The following is a 21,925-nucleotide window of genomic DNA, read 5'->3' as shown; positions in this document are numbered from 1 at the left end:
TTTGCCTTTGACACCCACTGCATCCTTGGGATCCTTGGCCTCTTTCTATGGAATATCTGCCATGTGCATCACATGTAAACAACCTTGCATATTTGATTAATAACTTAATCAAATGTTGCTTGAACAACCTTGCACATTTGATTAATAACTTAATCAAATGTTATTGGCAAGATTAAAGCATCTCAAAATTTCACATCCCCATGACAGATCTCCCCCTTGAAATCCCTACAATCGTCCTCGATTGCATTGCATTGTGCCAAAGTTAAAGCATATTGCACTGGAATTTCCATGAGGCATCATAGTCACAACATTAGCCACTATTGTCCAACCATGTCACATGTCCCAAACCTTGCCGAAAATTTTTGGCCAGCATATATATAACATCAAACTAAAAATCAATCCAAAATTGTTGCTAGAAACCCATTGGATGCATCCATAACTCTTATTTCTCAATTGTTTCAACTTCACAACCATAGTAAAACATATTCTCAACATAAACCATGACTGAAACTGTCAATGCCATTTACTAACCTGTTGTTGTCCATAAAACCAACTGTAAACCATTGAAAATTGAGCATAATCTAATCATAAACCGATCGCTTGCTAATCTGAGAAATGATCACAAACTGCTACCGACTCCAAACTGATCACAAACTCATTACAAAAGCTGGCCAGCAATCAATGCATAAAGTGATGCAAAAGCAATCCCAAAAGTGACCATAAACGGTTCTCAAACTAATCAAAAATTGAGCTGAAACTGATCAGAATTTTTATATCAAAATTGAAGCAAAATTCATACCAAACTAATCATAAGCTAATGCAAATGTATAGTTTCAATACCCGGGTGAAACTCATACTCATCTACATACATCTCACAATGACTAGTACACTAAGTAGTGACCTCATGGCAAACATACTACCTCCCCCTTGAGCATCAAGCATTACTTCGAACCCTTGGTTTGTTGAACCTGATTGAGCCTAAACCAAAGTCGGCTCTAATTGAAAGGCATCTAGGTAAAGTTGCAACAACTAAGGATAGTCTACCAAGTCATCCTCTTCCATTCATTTTGCATGTATTGGTGAAACAATGTTGAAGCTTTACCAAGAAGCATATGAAAACTTTACCTCTAACTTTACTTGCCTCAAACCTCCACTAGGTTATAGGCCTTTCTTCTCCTTAAGCATTGAGATGCTTTATACTTTCAAATTGTTGCAATTCCAACTTAGTTAATATGCAGCATTGCATCCAATTGATTAGCCCCTTATGTACCTAATATGGTAGAAGCACTAGATGCATAAGAAAACATTCTTGTTTGCATACTTTCGACCATTGCAATGTGATTGTGCATGGAAATATGCATACTACCAACCATACCAAGATACATTTTCCCATACATTGCATGCATTACTAGTTGCATTTTTTCTCATGACCAACACTATACGGAGCATTTGCATGACCAGTATTAATATCACGAGTTTCAAACACAATGGGCTGCATATGCGTGTTGCCGAACTTGCCATTTTGTGCCCCGGCATCATGCCAACAATGCTATACATGGGGTTATGCATATTACCAGCCATACCCGAATACATTGGGCCTTGCACACCACACATTGGTTGCTACATATGATAAGGAGTTGTATCATATATCCGCATATGTAATCCCTGACCCAACATAGCATGGAAATTAATGCCACCACCAAAGTATCCTGGTTGCCCCATCATAGCATGCATGCACAACTGTCCAAAATCCATTGAGTTAGCACTTCCAAGTTAGCCTTGCATGTGCATCGATTGCCCCATTGGCACCATTTGCTTATACTCAATACCCACATTTGGAACATCGTGCTGCTGTATTGGCTTTTCTTTCAATATATCTTACTATCCCCAAGCTCTTAAAGATGATTTCCTCTTGTTGTCTTTGCTGCCCTCCTTTAAGGGGTCCAAAAAGCGCACAAACTGAGGATCATTTGCCAATTGCATAAACGTTTTAGCTGCTATCCTCAACTAATCTTAAGTCATCAAATTTTTCTTCCTCTTGCTGATCATCAACTTCTAAAGGCCTAGAAGGACCTACACTTTTGGTCTCAACCAACATTATCAACTTGTTGACCATGCTATTATGCGCCTTGTCCAAGATGAAGCATTGCATTTTCCCCAACACTTGTGAATTTTCATATTAAGAGGCATTATCCCTGCTTGATCCCATCTCACACTATCTGAAGATATTATTACTGTAATACTCAACTAAAATACAATTTCAATACTAAAGCAAAGCTTCTGACCTTCAATCAAGTGGTTCGGGCCCACCAAGTCAAGGAAATTGATAGTATCCCTACAATGGAACCATGAAACCAACCTTTCTTCTTGGAAAGGGTAGTAATTCCCTGATTAAGCACTTAATTACAACAACAAGCAAATAAACATAACTGGAAATATACAAATTACCTTAATAATCTTTGACATTGGACACCCTATTGGCCCCAAAACTGGCACCCCTTTCGGTATTTCTTCAACTTGATTGCTAATGAAATGAGTACATAATGAGATTCCACAATCTCCTTTGTTGTTCCGAAAGCCCCTTGCTGAAATAAAAAATAGCAATCAATTTGGGCCAATTGCTCTTTGATTTTTCACCCAAGACTTGCTTCAATGAAACTATCAACTGGTAAAATGCTGCCCCAATTTACAATGAAAGGGGCAGCATCCGAATTCCCTAGCAATTACGCAAATTTCAGTTGCTGAATTCATGGCTGTCAAACCCTAATTTTTGTAAAAATTCAAGGTTTATAGTAGAGACCTCTTTGCTATCCACCATTTTTTACTAAAATCTAATCCAAAAGGCTAGGAAATGCTGAGAACAGCTTGGCACAAGCTAGAGAAGATGAGATCATGCCAAAAGAGAGGGATTACTGATTTTCACATGAGAAAGGCTTGAAATCTGATTGTTGCCTGTACCAGACAGCATGAAATGTTGTCACCAGCTGCGAAGAGGCCTCAAGCTGCTATCGCCTGCCTCAATCAGCTAATCGCCAGCTCTCGAAGATCCCAAAATTGCTATCACCTACATCTCCAACCTCCAAAAGGTCCTCCACAACAAAAAACTCAGACCAACAACTTGTTCTCTCTCGCTTCCTCGGCCAAAATACACTAAATCTCTCTCTCCAGCCTCCAAAAACGTTTTTCAATCTTACATGGGCATTTTTGCCAAGTGACAACCTTTTGAACCCATTTTCCAGCATTATCCAACCATTTAATTAATTTTCATAATTAAATAATCCTAGAAGTTAGATTCAACCCTTTTGACCCTGCCCAAAATGAATTGTGCTCATCCATAATTAAATTGCCTAGGTCATTCGCAACCTGGAGTGGTTTCCAATCTATGTTGACCCTTCGACTGACATTAATTAATTGATCAATGCTAGTCCCTAGTATCTCCACTAACACTTATTGGCCAAACAACTGTCCTAGGGTCAAATTTGATTCCAACTAACCAACAAAACCTAGTCGGTATAACTTATCACAACTTTTACCTTTGATACCCATTGCATCCTCAAGGTCCTTGGCTTGTTACTATGGAATATATGCCATGTGCATCACATGTGTTTAAACAACCTTGCACATTTGATTAATAACTTAATCAAATGTTACTAACAAGATTAAAGCATCTCAAAATTTCATGTCCCCGTAACATACATAGCAATCAACAAGTTTTCAAACCAATTTGCCCCTTGGCTTGCTCGAGGATTGGCATTCACCTTGCTCCTTATAAGACAAGTTTAGCTCCAAATTCGATATTGGCTGGCTCGCCTCTTGAATCTCTCTAAAACTCTTCTTCAATTTCAACTACTAGAATTCAAGTCGCAGGCCCTCAATTCTAAGCACACATCAAGAGACAATTGTCAAACCCTAATTTTCTAATGTAAATTAAGGTTTACATCAAAGATTAACTAAAATCTCCACATATGATGACTCAAATGAATGGATTTTGTTGAGATAACTTGAGAGGTGGTTGGAGAATGAGAGAGAATATCGAAGAGAGAGAAAATTCAAACTTCCATCGTGAGAAAATGTAAGAAATCAGCTGGCTGCTGCCCTATCTAGATAACCATGGAAATTGTCCCCACTGATGGAACACCCCGAATATGATGTTGTCTAGCTGAAACAACCCTCAAACCACTATCCCCTACTACTATAATCTCTTCTGGGCAGCTCCCAGAGGATCTTTTGCTAGCTGGAAATGGCCGGTCAAATGTTCCAACAAAAATGGCAACCCCCCTTCTCTCTCTCTCTCTCTCTCTCTCTCTCTCTCTCTCTCTCTCTCTCTCTCTCCTCAAAAACGTTTTTCCCATTTGCATAGGCAAGTGTTTGCCAAGTGGTAGCATTCTAATCCCATTTTCCAACATTATACAACTTATTAAATTCATTGTCAAAATATTAATTCTGAAAATTGGTTGAATAATTAACTTAGTGCCCAAAAAATAATTTCACCAACCAATAATTAAATTAGCTAGGCCAATTTGTCTCCAAGTATCCCAAAGAGCTATTGACCCTTAGGCTGGCATTATTGGATTAATTAACGCCTAGTCTCTAATGTCACCGCCACTGACATTAATGGCCAATAAATTGGTCTAGGTTGAAATCTGACCTCGAGGTACCACCTATCAAAGTGCAACGAATGAGAAAGCATATGGACAAGTCTGAAAGACAATGAACACGAGAAGAGGGAGACAAAACAAAGACAGAATGCAAAAATATGTAGTCAATGAGTGCTAAAATGAAGAAGCCAAATATATGAGGGTTATCGATGTATCTCCATGAGCCAGCTTCTCTCCCCCAACACCTAAAAAGACAAGTGATGGAGGGCAGAGGCTGCCTAGTGGCTATATATAGCATGAAACGAAGCAATACAACAAACAAGGCGGCCAACCAGCTAGCGATCAGCCATAAATGCAGCCAATTGATCATAAATAATGCCCAATCATGACAACCAGCTGCCTTACTACCATGTGGCACTACCCCTACCCGGAATAAGGTGCCCATACACTATGATTGCTGAAAATGCCCAATAACTAACAGAAAAGTGCATAACTCCACCCAAGAGATTTAATTACACCAATTGTAGCCTAAGAATACTAGTCTAAGGGATGACTAATCTCTAACACCCCCTCTAAAATGTCCCCCTAGGATCCAACTTGCACATGAGACATGATACAAGCCAAACTCAACATAAAAGGGACTAGACATTAGGCTCACCTCCTAGCCGTAGAACCAAACAGCTCACTCCCAACCCCGAGAGCTAGCAACACTCCAACCACATCCTAGGGGTTGCCGCCCCATACCACCAACCCACACCATCTCGGTGTAAGGATTATTGGGTTTTACTCACACCTACACTCACACGAGTGTAAATGATCTATACGTAGGACACCAAGGCACTTTTTACTCTCCATAAGAGAGGTTTTTTCCCCCAATCACATTATTCTTTATTTGTATATTTATGTTACACGGTTTGGTCACTTACTGCACATTACACACATCTATGTGAGTGCACTTTAAGCCACTTACACAACCCTAAAGTCTAAGGGTTGTACTTTATACTTTGTGTTACACACTTTCCAATCAATCAACTGTCGAGCAGTGACCACACACTCTCTCTCTATTGTCTGCACACTCTCCCAAGCTGAGCTGCTATCCATCTCCAATAAGTAGTATCAAAGCCTTGACCACTCAGCAGTTCTGTCCGCCAGTTGAGCTACCGCCAGCTAAGCACCCAATCAACGGCCATCTCCTTGCAGCAACCTGCAAGGCGCCCAGCAATCGCACTACCTTGTCCTGCACCAGCGCCCGCTGCCCTATCCACGAGGCTACGCCACCTGCAGCCTTCCCTGTTGTTCCACCCTTGAAGCCAGACTACACTGCCTGCAAGCCTACTAGTCCAGCCTGTAGTTTGTGCGCCTCTAGTAGCTCTACCCGCCTGCAACAGCCACCCTCCACCAGTAACAGCTCTGCCACCCCTGCAACAGCTCCGCCAACTGTTTTGACAACTCCGACTGCCACATCAGTATACATTTGGTCTGGCTCGTCTTCAGCTACCACATCAGTGTCCTCCCAAATACAGCTGCCACAGGTATATTTCATTATTTTATTCAAAATATCAGGGCCAAAGCAAAGGGTTTTTGCCAGGAAATATCAATTTCTGCCTTGACAAGTGCTTCAGTGCACAAATTGCAGAAATTTATAGGCATTTGGGTCAACAAATTTAGGGCTTTTGTAATTTTGGCAGACATTGGTATATGTACTGAAGTTTCAGTCTGAAATTGACTGAAATCATGCACATTGGTCGGTCAAATTTTAGGGCTTTTGTGTTTTTAGTGCTTGCTGAAATTTGAAAAATTTCAGCACATTGAGAGAGTATGGTCAAGTGTGACACAATTTAGTTAATTACAACTTGGCATTTGCTGTAATTTCTGGAAATTTGCAGATTTCCAAGTCAAGCCAGCTTTCTTGTCGCTCTTGTGCATTTGGAAGAGTAACATTTATCATGGCAAATCAAGGACAGAGTGATACTTTCACTTATATATCAAAAGAGGATAGATTGGATGGCAACAACTACTCTCTATGGTCCTTCATGATGAAGAATGTGCTTGTTGCAAAAAATATTTGGGATTATGTCAATGGGGAAGACATCTGTCTTGGTGATATGGCTCTTGCAACTCCTCCACAAGGAGGTCGTGGTCAAAGGCAACCTTCCGTTCAGCCACCACCCCAAAGAACAGTTGCACAAAAGGCTTGGGACACTAGGGATGCCCAAGCATTGTAACTTATTGCATTGGCAGTTCAGCAATCTATAATCCCATATATCCGATCTGCAGCTACTTCATGAGTAGCAAGGCTTACACTTGAGTATATGTTTGCTCGAAAAAATGATACTCGCATTTCTTTTTTGAAAAAAAAAGCATGAAAATGTGAAGATGGATGAAGTTGATGCTATGCAAGATCACCTTAATAGAATTCAAGACTTGCATGAGCAGTTGATGAATGTAGATGAGTATTATTCTAATGCCCAAATGATCTTCACAACTTTGAACTCTCTCCCACCTTCTTATTTGGCCTTTCATACGCCATTGAATCTTACAATGCAAATTTCTACACAGCCATTCACTTTTCTTCAGATGGTTAGCTTATTGCTAGAAGAAGAGCAAACAAGGAATAATAGTGGGGTGGATGTTGTAGCTTCTGAACAGGCTTTTATGGCAAGACAAAAGGGCAACAGCAATCAGTCCTCTAGGAATGCTCCGCAAAGTTTTGGAAGTACAAGAACTCCATAGAACAAGAAGAAGTAGGGGGGTACACAAGCCAAGAAAGGCAAGTGCCATTACTGTAAAAAGCCAGGTCATTATATCACAGAATGCAAGAGACACATTGCCAAGGAGAAAAAGGAGTTTGGGATGTCAATTTCAAATGCACCTTCTACTACTACTGCTACAGGTCCGCGTCGTTCGTCATTGACCGTGACTATTGTTTTTATACTTGCAATTATGATTATTCTTGGGCAAAATGAGCATTCAGCTCTACAAAGAATGCTAGCACTTGGTTCTTTAACAGTGGTGCTTCTAAGCACATTACATCCCACAGGGATTTGTTTATCTCTATTGTCGCAGCTCTTGTTGGCAAATCAATGCAATGTGCTAACAATGCATCTTATCCTATTAGAGGTGTTGGAGAGATTGTATTCTATTGGAGAGCTCGGGTTTATTAGGCTTTACTCACATCTACACTCACACAGGAGTATTGATAATCCGCATGTAGGACACTAGGGCACTTTTTAGTCTCCGTAAGAGAGGGTTTTTCCCACTATCACATTATTCTTTATTTGTGTATTTATGTTACACAATTTGGTCAATTATTGTAGATTAAACACATCTATGTGCGAATGCACTTTACGCTACTTACACAACGCTAAAGTCTAAGGGTTGTACTTTGTACTTTGTGCTACACACTTTCCAATCAATCAAGTGTCGAGCAGTGACCACACACTCTCTCTCTATTGTTTGCACACTCTCCCAAGCTGAGCTACTATCCATCTCCACCAACAAGGATGCATCTGCCAACAGGCAAGAGTCCAAGAGTGGTAATCACACAATGAATATGCACAATAGGGCCTTGAGTCCTATTTATAGAACTCAGCTACCCTAACCCCAAAGTGCCCTTAATGCATTTGTACTAAATCACTTCATAACATTGTGACCAATGCTACTAGCGTCCATCTAGATGTCCATTGACATAACACTTCTCCCCTTATGAATAATTGTTGTCCTCAAAAATATCCTCACAAGCAAAGTGAGGAAAACGACACTTGAATGAATGTAAGCTAGAAGAAGATGGTGTCGAGACTTCCTAATTTTCCTGCTATTTACCCTTTGTATCCTAGCTATTTGCGAAGCAAGCAACATAGACAACCTCATCTCCAGTTGCCACTTGGAGAGCTTCCACTTCGCTTGAGTTGGTTTATACCGACCTTTGCAGGCCTTCAGGCATGGGCCACAGCCTCCCTTGTGAAGGCTAAGTATTTGATTCTACTTATAGACAACTTCTGTCATTATGTATGGCCTTATTTTCTAGAGTACAAGAGCAAAGTGTACTCCCATTTCTGCGAGTGGAAGGTGTTTGTGAAGACACAGACTATCTTCAAAGTTCGTGGCGTACGAGCAAATCATGGTGGAGAGTTTATTTCTAACCTCTTTTCTTGCTTTTACAAGGAACACGGTATTCGGATGGAGTATCATCTAAATACACCTCAAAGAATGGTGTGGTGGAACATGCGAACCAAACCATGCTAGAGATGGCTTGATTGATGTTGGAGCATCAGAGTCTTCCTCATTCCCTTTGGGGTGAGGCGGTGGCTACTATATTTCTCATCCACAACTACTCCCCGACTTCAACATTACAAGATAAGACTCCCTACAAGGCTTTCTTTGGTCGAAAGCCCTCTATGTCTCACTTCCATATCTTTGGATGTGATGCATTTGTCCATGTGGACAAGAAGAAGAGGAAGATAAAGTTGGACTTAAAGTCCAAGAAGCTCATTTTCGTGGGTACTATAGCACTACCACAAAAGGCTATCACCTCTACAATCTAATGACATAGAAGCTTGAGGTGAGCAAGGATGTGATCTTTGATGAGGTTTCGGCCTCTGAGGATCCTATTGATGGTTCTATTACAATGATTCTTCGTTATCGACTAACCCTCCCCCACCCTCAATTCCTCTACTGCCTTCCAAGTCACCTCTTAGCACCCTTCTTCGTCTTCGACTCCTCCTTTTCCACCCTCTAATCCGACTTCCCTACTAACTTTAATGGATGCAACTACTACTTCATCGCATGTTGGGATAAAGGCTCGGTTTTAACCCCCCGTGTATAGTACACGCACATTGTACATCTAAATGCACCCTTTACATGCCCTAAGTATAAATACATTTTATTCTCTGTGTACCAACACATTGTTGGTACACTCTTATCGATTTGTACTTTCACTCTGCTCACACTCTCTCCTACTGTCACACTCTCACGCTCACTCCTACTCGACTCCCATCTCTCTCAGCTATGTTCTTCACTCAACAACTGCTCAACAACTGGTATTAGAGCCCAAGGTTCTACATGCCTCCGTGGACCAAGGTGCAGTTGACGTGTCATGGACCACTCGTGTTTTCGTGTCGTGGACCAGTCGAACACGACTAGCACGCGGGCGACTGGGCATAGCGAGAAGCGGGCAGGCAACGACTGACCGGCAGACAAAACCAATGGCAAACACCAATCGCGTCAATCATGCAACTGTCAACGACCCCCTGTCAGTTTTTCTAAAAATAAAAAATTCCTTCAATTTTTCAATTACTTGCCTTGGTGGGTGTTCACACGCCGAAGGCATAGATCTCAGATCTATGAAGATTCGAGCCAAAATTTTGGGGCTTTTCCCAGATTTGAGATTGTTCATGCCTATCACCGATTTTCGAGTCAGAAATTGCAAACATTGCGAGCGGCAACCTCAATTAAATTGGGGATTTTGCCAAATTTGTCAGAATTTTGCTCTTTTGAGTAAAATTTCCTGACATTGGGTCCCAAAAATTTGGGGCTTTTCATGTATTGACAAAGTTTTGCTCAGCTAGGTCAGATTGGCTGACATTTATGCAATTTTGTACTTGAAATTTTGGGGATTTGCGCAAAATTTGGTAAATTTCTGCATTTTTGCCCGTGTGGTGGCTGGTTCATGTACAAACAGCAAAGATTTACTTCTGGTTGAGAAGAACAGCTATGTATTTTGTTGGTTCAGCTTGGGCTTCTACAATTTAGTGCATTTACTCTTGTGTTCGTGATAAAATGGCTGCAACCTCTTCCAATTCAAACATCAAGAGTTTGATGGAAATCAAACGGTTTGATGGTCAAGGCTTTGACCTTTGGAAAGATCGTATGCAGGGCATTTTGTTCCTTAAGGATTGTGAGGATGCTTTGCAGAAAGATAAACCCGCACTAATGTCTGATGCAGATTGGGCCAGAGAGAATAAAAAGGTTATGGCTTACATAAAGATGGGTGTCACTGATGACATTCTGACAAACATTAAGGGTTTAGATACAGGTTATGCAATATGGGAGAAGCTGAAAACTACTTATGAGATCACCACACCTATTAATCAGGTGCATTTAATGTGCAAATAGGTAACTATGCGACTGGATGAGTCAAAGCCTACAGCTGAGCACTTGAGTGCATTTACAAGGATTTTAAATTAGCTCAAAGATGCAAATTTGAACTTTGATGATAAGTTAAGGGCGATGTTTTTTATCATGGCGCTGCCTGACTCTTGGAAGACCTTGGTGGTTTCACTCAGCAATAACCCCAATCTCTCATATGATGGGGTGAGGGGTTCTATCTTGAATGAAGAAATTAGACGTATGTCCAGTGGAGAAGGCAGCAACTCAGCTTACAATGTAAGAGGCAGGGCTGAAAAGAAAAATGCAAATGCAGGACACAAAAACAAGGGCAAGAGCAAAGGAAAGGATAAGAGTGACATTACTTGCTATCATTGTGGTCGGAAGGGCCACAAGAAACTTGATTGCAAGTATTACAAGAAGGAACACGAGACAAAGAAGAATGCAGGAGATAAAAAAAGAAGAAAGAAAAGACAGATGCATCGGAGACAACCAAAGGCAAAGAAAAGGCTAATGTGCATCGGAGACAACCAAAGGCAAAGAAAAGGCTAATGTGGCCTCTAGTGTGGTCATAGAGGAGCTTTCAGATATAGAAGCTGATGTATTATGTGCAGCTAATTATGATGCCCTTGTATGTCACATACAGGATATGCAAATTACTAAGGCTGATGTGATTGATGCACTCTTATCAATTAATGATGGTGTCACTCAAACTTGGATTGTAGACTTTGGTGCCTCTTTCCATGTAACTCCTTGCTTAGAGTGTTTTGCTATGTTCAATGCAAACAATTATGAAAATGTGTATCTTGGAAATAACCATGCTTGCAGCATTGATGGGATTGGCACTGTACACTTGTCTTTAGACAATGGTCAAGAGCTTGTGTTGAAAGATGTCAGATATGTGCCTGGCATTAAAAAGAGTTCACTCTGGTGTCTCTCGTAAGCCCAGTGTCCTAAACCTAGTGCATTCTGATGTATGTAGTATGCCTGTGAAATCGTTGGGTGGTGCTGCATATTTTATCTCCTTTATTGATGACTGTTCCAAGAAGATTTGGGTGTACTTGCTGAAAAAGAAAAGTGAAGTGTTTACTGTTTTTAAAACTTTTCATGCATTTGTGATCACTCAAACAGGTAGAAAGCTGAAATGTTTTTGAACTAATAATGGGGATGAGTTCACATTGACTGAATTCAAGTCCTTTTGTGACTTACATGGTATTAAGAGAGAGCTTAGAGCCTCTTACAGCCCTTCTTCAAATGGGATGACTGAAAGATATAACAGGACTTTATGTGAAAGAGTGCGATGCATGCTGTCCACTGCTAATCTCCCTCATGCATTTTGGGGAGAGGCACTCAAAACCGTGGTTCACATTTGCAACTACTCTCCAAATAGGTCCTTGAATAATGGCATCCCTGAGGAGGTGTGGTCTGGCAAATCGGCCTCATATGACCATTTACGCATATTTGGCTGTGATGCTTTTGTGCATGTTAGGGATGAGCTGAGGAACAAACTTGACCCAAAATCCACCAAAGGCATTTTCATGGGCTATGATGATGAGGGTGAATTTGGCTACAGAGTGTGGTTACCTCAATCCAAGAAAATTATTCGCAGCCGTAATGTTGTGTTTAATGAGACAAATTTGCTGAAAGGCACTTCAGTCTCTAATGAAAATCTGAAAAAGGTGAAGTTTCAGAGTTTGCAGCCACCTATTACTTCAGAAAATGAACCTCATGGTGATGTACCACAGGCTGAAACTGGTGATTAGCCGGAGATGATGATAGACAACAAATAGAAGCACAAGGAGGTCATGGACAGCAAGATAGGCTTGCTGATTATGAAAATGCAAGTGCTGAACATGAAAATGAAGGTGTTGTACAGCATGAACAGCATGCTGAAAATGGCTTACAACAGCCAATAAATGCTGAAAATAATATACCTCCACATGTAGACCCAATTCCTGAAAATGTTGATCATTGGGTATGCAGGTCTACATGCGTAAGAAGGCAACCACATAGGTTTGACCCCTCCTTGCATTATGTGATGCTTACAGATGAGGGTGAACCTCTTACATACAAAGAGGCCAAGTCATGTGAGTTCAGCAGTAAGTGGGAGCTAGCTATACAGGAAGAGATTAAATCTCTATATGTAAATGATACTTGGGATCTTGTGTCATTGCCCAAGGGAAGGAAGCCACTTCCAAACAAATGGGTGTACAAAGTAAAGACAGTTGATGGGAAACCCAAGTACAAGGCAAGACTTGTTGCCAAAGGGTATGCACAAAAGGAAAGGATAGACTTCCAAGAGGTCTTCTCACATGTTGTGAAGATGACCACTCTACGTATGTTTTTTGCTCTTACTGCTGTATAGGACTTAGAGCTGTATCAAATGGATGTGAAAACACCTTTCTTGCATGGTGAAGTTAATGAGGATATCTACATGAGACAGCCTGAGGAGTTTGTAGTTCCTAGAAAAGAGCAGATGGTGTGTAAGCTAATATGCAGCATGTATGGACTGAAGCAAGCACCACAGCAGTGGTACAAAAAGTTTGACACTTTTATGCTATCTCATGAGTTTATACGCAGCCATGCAGATCATTGCTTGTACATGAAAAAGGATACAGATGGCAACCCCATCATACTTGTTTTGTATGTGGATGATATGTTGCTAGCTGAGAAAAGAAAGACTAGCTTGGATGCTCTCAAAAATCAACTGAAATCAGCTTTCTCCATGAAAGATTTGGGGAATGCAGAGCATATTTTGGGCATGAGGATTCATAGAGATAGAATGCAGAAATTGCTGTTTTTATCTCAAGAAAAGTACATTGGAGAGATACTGGACAGATTTAACATGGCTGAAGCTAAGCCTTTGGGGTACCCTTACCTCCTTATCTCAAGCTTAGCAAAGCCAACAGCCCGAAAGATGACATGGAAGTAAATGTTATGAAGGGAGTTCCTTATGCATCAGCTTGTGGCTCTCTTATGTATGCTATGATTGCTACTCGTCTAAACATTACTCATGCAGTGGGAGTTGTTAGCAAGTTTATGTCAAATCATGGCAAAGAATATTGGGAGGCTGTCAAGTGTATTCTTCGATACCTTAAGGGTACACAACGAAAAAGTATTTGCTATGGGCAAGGTGCACTTAGTTTGCAAGGTTATTGTGATGCAAACATGGCAGGTGACTTGGACACTCATAGGTCCACCAGCAGATGTCTTTACAGTTGCTGGTGGGGCTCTTTCTTGGTGTTCCAAGTTGCAGAACATTGTTGCACTGAGTACCACTGAAGCTGAATACATATCAGCTACTAAAGCTTCTAAGGAAGCTATATGGTTGAGCAAACTTGCAGATGATCTCGGCATGTCTATGGATACTACAGTTTTGGGATGTGATAGCCAAAGTGTTGTGTATCTGGCTAAGAATGCCATGTATCATTCACACACAAAGCATATAGATGTGCGATATCACTTCATCAAACAGATTCTGGAAGATGGTCAAATCACATTGACTAAAATTAAAACACAAGATAACCCTGCAGATGTTCTCACTAAAAGTCTAAGCAAAGCTTAGCATGAGCATTGCATTGAACTAGTGGGAGTTGGTTAGCTAGAGGTTCACATCGGACCTTTAAGTGGGAGGTTGTTGGGATAAAGGTCCGGTTTTAACCCCCCGTGTATAGTACATGCACATTGTACATGTGAATGCACCCTTTACATGCCCTAAGTATAAATACATTTTATTCTTTGTGTACCAACACATTGTTGGTACACTCTTATCGATTTGTACTTTCACTCTGCTCACACTCTCTCCAGCCGTCACACTCGTGCTCACTCCTACTCGACTCCCATCTCTCTCAGCTGTGCTCTTCGCTCAACAACTACTCAACAATCACATACTTTGCCCCTTTAACCTCCCCTCTGGAGTCTTCTAGGGCTGCTTAGCCCTTGAAAGGGGCAGCCTTCTTCAAATGAGGAGGATTTGCCTTCCCTTCGTGAGGGGGAATCCCTACCCTAGATAGGTTTATTATAGGTACCAAAGGCTACTCAATCTCCCTTGCAGCATGATGAGCCTATTTGGATTCCTCATTAGTACCGATAGCTCATGCAGGATTCTGCGTTTCTCACTTTCTTGCTTCTCCTATAGGTCCACGCAAATCAACTCGCTTGCAGACCCAACAAAATTGTTCACTTTGTGTGAACTATGCTCTTATATCACAAATTCTTCATGCCAGTGAGCCTACTACAATTAAGGAGACTCTTGCATAGGATATTTGGCGTCAGGCCATGCAGGATGAGCTCAAATCTATCGAGCGTAATCAGACTTGGAATTGGTTCCAGTTGTCCATAGTGGAAGATGATAGGTGTGAAGTGGGTCTACAAGACCAAGTACCTTGCATATGGTTCCTTGGACAAGCACAAAGCTAGGCTTGTAGCCAAACTCAGAGGGCAGGTTTGGACTATTTTCAGACTTTTGCATCTACAACTTGAATATCTACTATTTGGTTATCTTGGCTCTTACAACCCACCACCATCGGCCTGTCTATCTAATGGACGTAAAGTCTACCTTCTTGAACGGTGTCCTTGAGGAACAAATTTACATTTCACAACCTCCAAGTTTTCTTGTACAAGGGAAGGAGGACCATGTCTACCCATCGCAGAAGGCCCTCTATGGCCTGAAGCAAGCTCTTCGTGCTCGATACCAGAGGATTGATTGCTTCTTTCTACAGAGTGACCTCCGTCGATCAGCTCATGATCCTAACTTATACTTTCAAGTTCAAAAGTTATCTCGTGGAGCAACAAGAAGCAACCAACTGTGGTCCTTTTTTCTACAAAGATAGAGTATCGTGCATGATATTCTACTACTATGGAGGCGGTTTGGCTTCGCCACATGTTGGCGAAGATTGGCCTTCCTCAATCTAGACCTACGGAGCTATATATCGACAACTAGAGTGCTCTAGCTATGGCAAAGAACCCTATGTTTCATGCTCGCACAAAGCACATCGAGGTTCGATATCACTATGTTCGAGAGTGGATTGTGGATTCCGAGTTAGCAGTGGCCTACTATCCCACAGAGAACAATGCAGCTAATCTTTTCATGAAGCCTTTGCCCTAGGCTTCTATGCTTCATCACATGAGATTGTTGGGTCTTCAAATACTCCCAAGATCTAAGAGGGGGTGTTAGCCTACCTACGTTTGTCTTGTCAGTCTATCATCTCTTAGTTGTGAACTCCTATCCAAGTCTAACGAAGACATATGAACTTTGGCAGTTTCGGTGTATTTTCTCTATTTGTTGGCTTCTTGTGTGCATTCCTAGGCCAGTTTTCACTTTCCACATTCTAATGCCTACACCATGCAGACATCATTGTCATCTTGGATTTTTCCAAGGTCTCCCCTATTTGTTTTGACATTTTCCTTCAATGACCAAAATTTAATGCTAGTCGGCCAACATTTATGGCCTCTTTAGGATATGGTCAACCAGTTTTTTGGTACTTTTGCTATTTATAGCTGCACCCCCCACTTGGCAGACACACACACTCTTCAGTCTTCAGTCTTCCTTTTGCAGATGCACGCTGCGACACTGACTTTTTGTGCCTGATGCTACCATCATCATCGACTTGATCCAATGCCCTCACTGACACTTTGGGCTATGTGCAAAGACTAATCAATCCATCCCCATTGTATCAGCGTTCTTCTTCGATCAGTGCAGTATTCTTCCTTTATCTTTTGCTCTGTGTGTGTGTGTGTGTGTGTGTGTGTTTCTCTTCCATTGCATACTCACATAGGAAGCCCGAATCCTTCCCGTGTAGCAAAGCATAAGCTATAGCAGTAATCTCTATGAGTTGAGACATGCTAGAGACAAAGGATTTAATGCAAAAATCCTTGATTCCTTTACACAGCCCACAAACATATGTTTCCACTTGCTCACAAAGGGATACGAGGCAATAAGAAGTGACGAGCAGCAATGCATCCCAAACATTCTTATTATATTGCTCCAAATTCTTACATTCCTTGGCATCTACCTTGTTTCAAGCTATAATGATGTCTATCTCAAAGGTACTTATCAACCAATTCAATGCAAACATTTGCTTGAACTATACCCATGTTGATAGTGCTCTACCTTGCATCAAAAGCATAAACCACCACTGCAATGTGTTGAGCTAACACACACTTTACAAATGATTAGCATTTTTAAACAGTCCGAAAACACGCTTAATTAATGAAAAACGCAAATTTGATACGCAGTTCGAGAGAGTTTCAGTGGTCCCCCAAAACCCTACTTTTTTGGAACACCCTTCAACATCTATAAATAGACACACTTCCCACCATTCAACCTCATCCTTTGGTACAGATTTCTCACTCTACCATGCAAATTTCAACCATCTACTGTCCAGCCACCCATCACCGACTGCAATTCATCACTATCCAACCCTAGGTAGCTTGTTTTCAGCCATCGCCTTACTGTTTAGAGGCCTCTATCTGATGCATCATCATAGTACCTAATTAGCCTGCATTTTCAGCATCTAGTGCTAGGCAACCAGCTATTGTTATCTCTCCCACCAAGCAACTACTGCGATACTTGTGTTTTTGTTGTCCAACAGGGCATCTACATCAGCCAACACCTATCCTATTGTTGCCTCAGTTCCTTGATACTCTGGCGTTCTATTCAAGGAAAGACTTCACTAAATCCTCAAAGATTCGAAATGCAGCCACTTTCATGAAGAGGAATACATTGTGTGAAGATATGCTAGGGTTTGCACTGAGAAAACACAACATATACAACCAAGATTGGAACACAAAGACTCAAACAAAGACGGAGCAAAACTCAAACCCTAGATGCAAAACACAAAAACTCAAAACTCAAACACAGAGACAAACACAAAAAGAAGAAACTCGGAAGTAAATGAATGTAAGAGTATACAAAATGCCCAAGGGCAAAGCAATGCAATATCAAAGAGTGACATCCACCGGAGATGGATCCCGAGTGTAGTAACCACCAATCGGAGTGTCGGAGTGCGGGAAACACCAAACCCACCCTCATCACAGTCCTTTGCTATCCCTTTGGGTGTCAAGTTGTCATACATTGGCTATTGCAAAAACTGTGCATTTGCTGAATTTACATCAAAACCAACATCAAATGGAGCATTTGCATGACCAAAACTCATTCCTTGAGCCCCATAAACATTTAGGGATGCAAATGCATTACTAGACATGCTACTTTGTGCTTAAGGCATTAAGCCAATGCTACCATACATAGGGTTTTGGACATTTCTAGCCATACTTTGAATACATTGGGCCTTGTACACCATGCATTGGCTACTACATATCATAGGGATTTGTGCAATGCATTTCTGTATGAGGTCCCTGTCCACAACCATAGCATGAAAAATTGTGCTACCACTAAAGTATCCTAGCTGCCTCATAATAGCATACATGCCCACTTGTCCAAAATCCATTGGATTGGCACTTCCATGTTGGCCTTGCATTTACATTCCTTGCCCCGTAAGTACTAACTATTTGCTTCATTGGCCTCTTTAGGAGCTTCAAATGAAAGCTTTGGCATTACCTTCGGTGCACCTTGCTGTCCTGAAGGTGTAGAAGATAACTTCTTCTTCTTGCCCTTGTTGTCCTTCTTTGGAGCATTCAAAATTTGGGTGAACTAAGGATCCTTGGCCAATTCAACAAAGAGATTCGTCCTTATCCGATTCTTGAATTGGTCATCAAATTCCTCTTCACTTTGCTGGTCATTAGCTTCATTATGCCTTAAAGGCCCTACATCTCACCCAATAGGAACATTTTTAGCTTGCTAAACTCTTTCTACTTCTACGAAAGCTATTTTTGAGAAGGCCCAAGCACATTGGGAAAGGTTAAATGCTCGCATCTACTCTTTCATCTCTCTCTTATGCACACAACAATCATTGCACATGTGAACATATGACGAGTATGCATCAAATATGGCTGCATTTGGAGCAACTTTACAACTAAATGCCACCCATGAAGAGAGTGTCTTGGAGATGCTATTGTAGACCATGGATCCCAACAAGTTTGCATCCATAAAGGATCACATTAACAAGCTCCAACTACTACACTAGAAGAGCCTTGATGTGGGGAGGGTTATCTTCTCCAAATATATGATTGTTACCTTACTAGCATAGCTACCAATCTAGTACAATGTGTTTTATTCTTCTTTAATTACTTCTAGACGTGTTCATACCACCACACGAAAAGAGCTAGGGGTGAGATATGTTGAAGCAAGCAAGAAGACAAAAAAGATAGAGAAGAAGAGGCTCTCAATAGTTTATACACACAAGAATGAGCTCCCTATTCACTTTAACATGTTATATACAGCAAGGCTAGGTGATAATACAACTTGCACGAGAGTGAGAATGGCTTTCACTTTGTTTTAACAAAAATACACAAATTCCATTTTCGTGAACAATGGATTAAAAAATTACATATTCATATTGTGGACATATGGTACCAAAAGTAACACATTGAAGTTCTCAAACATTACAGCTCTTTTCCAAAACTGTTTCTAGCACACCAATTGACATTTCTTGCCTTTGGTCTCTTACACTGCTATATTTAGCAGCTTTTATTTCTTGGCAATTTCTAAACTAGGTTAACATATGTCCCTGCTTTAGCGGCCACAAGCTAGCTTGCTACACAACCAGACCTTCGGAAAGTCATCAAGATGTGTTGGTTCAAGAAGTTCGACAAAAAACTTGATGAAAATATGGAGTGGTTCATGAACACTTTAGTCAATCATGCTTCAATGCATGCTTTGGGGATGAGAAACAAATGCAAACCAGCTGAGATTCTTTGAGTATGTGTTGGTCAATACACATACTCAACCTGAGACAGTGGGTTTCTATGAAGAGCCCAAGGAATAAGATCGTCCTCAATAAAACAAAAATCACCTTGATTGGTAGCACAGACGCACGACTGCCTTTTTATCCTTCCGTAGATGCAAAAGTGACGCAATTTTGTGGTGGTACCTGAACAAGAGGAGAGGTGAGAAGAGGGGAGACGGATCGAGACCATGCGGCGATGCGGCTGCTGCTCCCCCTGGCGGCAGCATTCCATGGATGACGAGCCGGTCCAGCTTGGGAAGGGAGCGAGGGCTGCAGAGCTGCTCCTCTGCGCGTCGCGATGGCGCTACGTAAACAACGCCATAGCTGCCTCATTCTTTCTCAAAGATTCCGGGCGTCCCCGTGGCGCGATGACGGCTCTTTCCTTGTCGAAGGATTTGATTTACTTGTTTGTATTTTTCACAACTAATCCTGCTACTTTTAGAGTGCTTTTTTTTTTAATTTTGAATCATGCGTGGAATATATTAAAAAATAGAACAAGGATGCTTAGAGAGAGAACCTTTTCTTCTTTTTTTTAACATTTGAAAAATAATAAATCCATATATTTCAAGGTTAAGTGTACCACTTAACACCACACCATTGTATAAATATATGCCCTACAAAGCAATGCTAATAATTACATCAATCGCCTCTTAGAGTGGGGACAAAGCTTAACAAATATATTAAGTTAGACTTCAACTAGACTTTCTAAGTGCTTTGAAACCAACTCTGTAGCTCTACAGGTGGAATCAAAGTTACATAAGCCCCTAAAGGCTACCAATGCATCAAATTTAACCATAGATACATCAAAAATTTTCTAAAAGAAGACCTTCCCAAAACATTTATCATTTTTATGTCTCCATATTACTTTGATAGCCATCATGCATATCATGTTCCAAGTTTATAAAGTGCCTTCATTCAAATTGCTCCCTTCTCCAAATAGAACAATTTTTATTGAGAGTGGAGAGTGAAAACCAACCTTTTCGACCAATTTTTGCAAGTCTTTCCAAAGTCTCCTCACTTCTTGTCCATGGTAAATGGTCGATGGTTTCTATGTGTCTCTTGCATAAAGCACGAAGCTTATGCACTTTCTTAGCCTTACTAAGTCTTTCCCTGGTGGGAAACTTGTTCATCAACATTTTCCATGGGATGAAATTTAGCATCCTTGTAGGAGTGCATGCCTACACCCTCCTTGCTTGCCACTTCCAAGTCCTGAGCTTGGTGCGTGGATAGTGTTTCTTCCAATAAAGACTCATCTTGAGAATGTGATTACCATTCTTCTTTTGAAAATCCTTCACCTTCCTACATTCACTCAAGAACTTACCATTTTCAATTTTAAGACAACGAATAGGACTAACCTCATTAACAACAAAGAAGGTGGACCAACCCTCTCTTATGTTGATAACCAGTTCATTAACCCATTGGGCCTCATCTTCTCTTAGAGAAAATTTCTGACAGATTTCTTCTTTACCAAACCAATCTAGCTTCTAGTTATCCCACAAGTCTTCCCATCTTCTCATCCCCTTCAGATAGAGCTTTCTTGTGAACTTTGGGATTACTTCAAATTGACACCTTACCTCCCTCAAAAACAATGGTCACACTATACTTGTAGTCATCAATTATCTCATAAACAATGGTCACACTATACTCAAAGTCTTTTAAATGCTTATATTTGAAGGTTTTCGTATTAAAATCCTTCAATTTTTGAAGGTTTTCTCACCACGTAATTCTAATTTTACACATAAAATCAAAATATAAAAAGATGAGACTATATTAAACATAGGCTTTTCATAAGCACTCCTTGTAATCTACTAATTGGATCAAGATTTAAGTAGATGTTGTTTGTTAAGGACCTTTACCATGGAACAAATAATTATTAACTAAAACTTTAAAAGCAATAAACAAAATTGAGACAAGTGAGAAAAAAAAAAGAAGAAGCACACACAACACAAGATTGGATACAATCTCTCCCCTTATATGGGTGAACACCTGTCCAATGCATGTATTTATAATATTAAATTAAGCTTTTGTGCTCAAAGTACATAGAAAGCATCATTTTTGTGTTCTTGCTTTTCTTTACCTTGCACAACTTGTTTTTGTGCAAATTAATCAAAACACGAGCTATTCTAATCACTTTACAAAAATAATATTTTGTCTTCTGAAATGAATACATTAAAATAAATCTATTGCGCATGTGCACACTTAAAATCTTTGCACTAATAGGTGCATACAAAATATAATGCTTTTTTAAGATTTTTACTCATTGTGAAGCACATAAATTTCCACACATTAAAATGTGCACTCCAAAATAATAATTTCACCTAAGTCTGTCTAATGTCTACTCACCACAATACAAAATATATTGGCATCCTTCCATTT

At 40.6% G+C, this 21,925-nt stretch overlaps 1 protein-coding gene across 1 annotated transcript in view; it reads right to left on the bottom strand.

The window, feature by feature from the left end:
• LOC148028153 (Ribosomal protein L35) overlaps positions 1 to 19,965 on the bottom strand; it is a 28,996-nt gene extending 9,031 nt beyond the window's left edge. The window contains exon 1 of the mRNA XM_087689003.1: positions 19,694 to 19,965. Coding sequence (XP_087545129.1) covers positions 19,694 to 19,882 — 189 coding nt within the window. The 5' untranslated portion in view covers positions 19,883 to 19,965. The remainder of the gene's footprint in view (positions 1 to 19,693) is intronic.
• Positions 19,966 to 21,925: the final 1,960 nt, after the last annotated feature.

The sequence above is a fragment of the Lygodium microphyllum genome, chromosome 12 (genome assembly GCF_053477565.2).
Source record: "Lygodium microphyllum isolate KBCC chromosome 12, Lygodium_microphyllum_v1.1.10, whole genome shotgun sequence".
NCBI lineage: Eukaryota > Viridiplantae > Streptophyta > Polypodiopsida > Schizaeales > Lygodiaceae > Lygodium > Lygodium microphyllum.
This window is presented reverse-complemented; position numbering and strand designations above follow the sequence as displayed.